The sequence below is a fragment of the Cucurbita pepo genome, chromosome LG04 (genome assembly GCF_002806865.2).
Source record: "Cucurbita pepo subsp. pepo cultivar mu-cu-16 chromosome LG04, ASM280686v2, whole genome shotgun sequence".
Classification (NCBI taxonomy): domain Eukaryota; kingdom Viridiplantae; phylum Streptophyta; class Magnoliopsida; order Cucurbitales; family Cucurbitaceae; genus Cucurbita; species Cucurbita pepo.
The window spans coordinates 6,769,188-6,774,585 of NC_036641.1; the positions used below are offsets into that span (position 1 = coordinate 6,769,188).

At 31.9% G+C, this 5,398-nt stretch overlaps 1 protein-coding gene across 1 annotated transcript; it reads right to left on the reverse strand.

The window, feature by feature from the left end:
* Positions 1–1,209: 1,209 nt before the first annotated feature.
* Positions 1,210–1,680, reverse strand: LOC111792915. The gene has a single exon (XM_023674540.1). It carries the CDS (start codon positions 1,678–1,680, stop codon positions 1,210–1,212), a length of 471 nt encoding a protein of 156 aa, XP_023530308.1.
* Between the last annotated feature and the right edge of the window lie 3,718 nt (positions 1,681–5,398).

Genomic DNA, 5,398 nt, shown 5'->3' on the forward strand with positions numbered 1-5,398 from the left:
TTCCCTTTCTTATTTTAATTTCATAGGTTTCTGATTGATTGGGAGGAAAATCTTCGAACTTTTAAAATTTTGTTTATTCGATCTCTTTACTTTTAAAAAAATATCTAATAGGCGTTTCAACTTTTAGCTTTGTTTTCAGTAGGTCTTTGAACGTTAAACAGTGTCTAAACAGGCTCTTACGACATCGTTTGATAACCATTTGTTTTTGTATTAAACTTTCAATTTTGTATCAAGTAGATATCTAAGTTTTTCATAGACACGAATAAGATGCATGCCTTTAAACTTTGAATGGATATCGTGGATCAGCCAATCCAATCCTCATATGTGGATAAATACTCTCGAAATATTATAAATCTCAAACGATGAGATGATTTCGATGAGATCATCAAAGAGTTTGAAAATCTTTTTTCACTAACTTTAGTTATTCCTTTGAGACAACGTTGTATAAAGGGAGGATAATGTGCCAACTCATTATGCTCTCAAGACATCCTCACTTCCCCAACATATTCCTTGTGGCTGTCCCTACCTGCCTCCCATTGCACACCCTTTTGTCTATGGAGGCAAAAGAAACCTTTTGTCTTCTGCATTAATTCATATCATATAGCATAACCATTTCTTTTTAACCTGCTGACTCGATAACTGTTCGTCGAAAGTGTGCATTTTCGTAAATGACTTGTTTTTGCTTCCTCTTTTCGACAATCAAGGTATCATCGAGATTCATGATCATTGACAGAACCCAATTGAATAGGTCATTAATGAGTTCATCTACAATGACACGAACACAGTAACTCCACCCGACATGTTGTATGACCTTTATACCATCAAGCTTGGAAAATCATGTGTGGTAAGAAAAAAGACCTAAAATAGGGACGAAAGACCAAACCAAAAGTCTAGTTAGAGCCATTTATTCCGAATTTGATTTTTATTTTTTCATTTTTTATTGAACAACTTTTTTAAAAATTATTTTTTATCAAACTTATCTCTAATATATATATATATATATATATATATATATATATATATACAACCCAACGATTATAAACTTTAATTTTGATGACGTAAGTGTTTAATAATTAAAGTTCAACCGAACAAAACCCAACTTAAAATTTAGTCATTATTTTGAGTTACGTTTGTTTCATAATATTTTATTTAAGTTAATATTAATGTCATGCTAATTATTTTTCTTCCTAAATAGATTCTAAGTTACAATTACAAAACAAGCAATTGCTGTGATTCAAGCTTGATTCCAGCCTTCATTTTTCTAATGAATTCTTCACATTTCTTATTCAATTCCTCTTTGCTCAACGCCCCAACTTCTTCATCGTCGTCGTCGTCGTCATCCTCAACGATCGATCTTTCACTTTCTTCATCTTTTTGAATCAACCCATTTCCCCTTTCTTCTCTATCTTCAACTTTGCTCTCAATTTTGCTGCTGCCATCCGCCATGGCAGCCTCTAGAGCTTCAGCTCCCCTGCTATCTCCACCGCTGTGTCGGTCGCCGGAGCAGCTGATAAGACCGGAGTTTCGAACAATGAAGACAAGGAGGCCATTGCAGAGCAAGAACATGTAGTTCTTGTGGGCTGTTGCTGAGATATAAAGGTTGAAAGAGTGGAGGAAAGGGAGAAGAGATGAGTAAAACACCATTGCAGAGAGCAGAGAAGCTGAGATCAAAAGCTTCATTGTGGGAATTTTTGATGACTTTGGGCAATTGGGTCAACTGGGTCAACTGGGTTCTTCAAAATTTTCACAAAGATCGAACCTTTTTGTTTCAAAAATGCTTTCTTTTAGCTCTATTTATAATGAGTTGTGGAGCCCTGTATGAACATATGAAACTGCGAAATGACGATTTTGCCCTTTGCCTTGTGGGGTGGTGTCCAATGATTTAGGGGTAATTTGGGTTTTGAGTCAGTCAACTTTTTATTTTATTTTATTAAGAAGACTTTGACATATGACTTGTTAATTTTCTTGCACAAAGGAATTTTTTTGTTTTATGATGAACACAAGGAGACTTTCCATGTGACCTTTGTGTTTGAAAATTATAATGTAATTTAGGGTTTAGCGGGAATTGTAATGGGTAGCAAAAATACACGGAGAAGGTCATGGGTTGAGAACGGGAATTGAATTCTCTAAGACCTAATTTACTATTGTTTCTTCGTGGTCGGTTACGCATATCACAGTTCCTAAATCTGATTTACGTTTTTTATTATTCCAATTTTACCCTTATTGGTATACTAGCATGTATATCGGTGGTATATATATATGTACTTTATGAAATAGATCAATTCTATCGCTTATACACCAAATTTATCATTGAATACGACATTCATTTGTTTTGAAGTATAAAACTTATAGTGGTTTAGTTCATCATGATTAGAGTGTTATACGGGCAAGATATAGAAAAAAGAAAAGATCCTGAGACTCTATAAAAGACGAGTAAAGTAAGCCATAAGTTAAAGTCTAAATATCTCGATGAAAACTAATCAGTATCGATTTGGACACTAGACAAGTCTATCGTATCGAGTTATGCAAGGCTAGATAACTAAGCTTATGATGTAAATAGGAACGACTTCATAAAAAAATATCTAATCAATTTGGCCACCAACTGGAGGAACCACACGATATCTAAATTTTAGCTCAAGCCGTTTACTCTCAATCAAGATGTCAAAAGTTCAAATCTGCCCCTAAGCACCTCACAACAAAAGGGTTTCCTCGTTAATAATACATTCATACAGTCCAAGCAACCTCGTGGACAACACGAGTAGGAAGCACAAAAGTACTAGTCCGAAACGTCGTGTTTCATGTTTTTATAGCTGTATTTCACACATATATATATATATATATATATATATATATATTAATAATAATTAAATATAATAGTTAGTGGATATTATTTTTGTGAATGCTAATATTTGATTGATATATGTGGCATTTAATTGCTAGGTTAAACATCTTTATCAAAATTTTATATTTTTTATATTTAATTACATAATTTTTTATATTTAATTATATTTTTTAAGGTTAAATTATATTACAAAATTATAAGGTTAAATTATAATTTTATTTTATTATTATTTTTTAAAATTAAATTTATAAATATAAGTAAATATATTTTAGCTTTGGATTTTTGAAGGGTCCTCTCTCTCTATCCCCTTCTTTCCTCAAGCCCATCTTTTGAATTGGCCCATTGGGCTTCTTCTCTCACAACCTACTTATAATTACTCCTTTTGCCATTCTTCTAGCTCGTGTCGGGTTTTGATTTAGTCTCTATAATTTTATTACACAATTTACTACGTACTATGGCTTTATTATGAATTGACGGTTGACTGTTGACGGTTGATGATGATTGCTGTTAAAATATTTGTAAAATACAATAATGATAGGATTCTCGATCTAAGTATAATTTAACTGGTTAAGACATTATATCATCGACCGAAATGCTAGAAGTTTAAATACCTCCTCCCACTTACATGTTGCCACCCCTGAGCCCTGTGGCCTAAGTGAGTTACCCTGGGACACATATGTGTGTCGTAGTGTGGGTGAGCATGCTGAGACGAGTGTCTCGGGCGACTTCCTTTGAAATGGGTTTTTTAAGAACAATACCGGGTGGCATGAGTGTGTCTGTATTGCGCCCTAGCCCACGTGTTGGAGGTTGCTACATACACCCGCTATCCGACACAGTATCTGTAAATGACATGACATGAGCACGGGAGAGCCAATGCCTCGATAGAACCCAGACGGATGGATGTTCGGGACGTCCCGATGAGACCGAGTGAGTTGCGATGGCCAACGACACCCCAAGACACGGGATGTGTCAAGACATATGAGCCATGTCGATGGAGATCGAGATGACGAGAAGAGACACGACGTTGTATCGAGAGACCTTGGTCCCAAGCAGAGGCAAAGTCGAGCCAGATGACTTGGCCTAATGTAGAGGCAAGTCGGATGTGTCGTAGGTGATTGAACGTACACGCCTAGGTGACGTGTGTCATCAAACAAGCTTAGATTCTGCACAAACGATGTTCGATTGGCGATACACTCAAAACATCTAATTTTGTTTTAAATATTATATTTCTTTTTCTTTTTTTGTTTAGGTTTTAGTTTATTATAAAATATATTAATATATACATATATATATAGTAAAATATAGAAACATAATAACAAATTTAGAGATGTATTTCACTAAAATAATGATATTAATAATAAATAATAAAAATAATTCTTTTTTTATCAATTATTAAAAAAATCTCAAACCAATTGATGCATTCTTATTGTTTGTATTATAGGAGGCATTAATGATGATACAAGAGACCATAAATGTGGGTTCAAGCTCCATACTTTTAACATATTATATATATATATATATTATAGTTTCTTGAATAAAAAAACTATATATTATAATGTATATATATATATTATAGTTTCTTGAATAAAAAAAACTATATATTATAATCGATATACATTTAATTTTTACTTAAACCTTAAACCTTAAATATGATGTGATTCTTATCTTTTAATAAAAGCATAGCATATGCTCCTATCTTTTAACCAAAGTTTATCTTACGTCTTTACCGATTGTAATAAAGTATAAAGAATGTAATACGTCGAGTCTTTTGCAGTTATACTTTAAAAGGAATCGTAAAAATTCACCGAGCATGTTCAGGTATCTTTAAAAACTAGAACTCAATTTTATGTTCTTCGACCGACGTAGGTCGACCTACACGACCAGTATAAAATGTTATGGAAGGAAACATATTCATTATATCTACACAAATAGCTTATCGTGACAGATTTTTGCTGTACTTTAATAGCACCTGAGCGGAAGTAAGACTAAAATTAAACAATATAAACATAAAATTTAAAAGGGTCGGTGGATTACGTATAACCAACAAAGTATGCATATAATTTGCATGGAACATTGAAAACCATAGCACAAAAAGCTTATGATTAATTTTATAATAAGGTTAATTCCAAAACATTTATAATAATTCCCTCTCAAAGACTCAGATGGTAAAAATCTGTAAAAAAAAAAAAAAAAGGTAAAAAAGTAATATTCTGTATTATTATTATTATTATTAGTACAAATGAGATAATATAAACCATAATTAATTTATAGTTAATGAAATAATAGAAATTAAAAAAGAGGAAAATAATTATTAAGCTACATTATTGATTTTTAGTTTTAAAAAAACAATAAAATTAATATTAAGTTATGTGTTTTTATTTTTTTAATTATAATCTAAAAATGCAAAAATATATATATATTTTTTTATAAAAAAGAGGAAATGTGAAATTATATTACTATACTTTAAATTAAAAAAAAAATGGCGCATGTTAGCAGGACGCACCATTAAATAGCATATTACAATTCCATTTTACAAGATTATATTTCCATTTTTAT

What these genes read in the sequence shown, in the direction of transcription:
- LOC111792915 (XM_023674540.1), bottom strand. Translation starts at nt 1,680, where the DNA reads ATGAAGCTTTTGATCTCAGCTTCTCTGCTCTCTGCAATGGTGTTTTAC.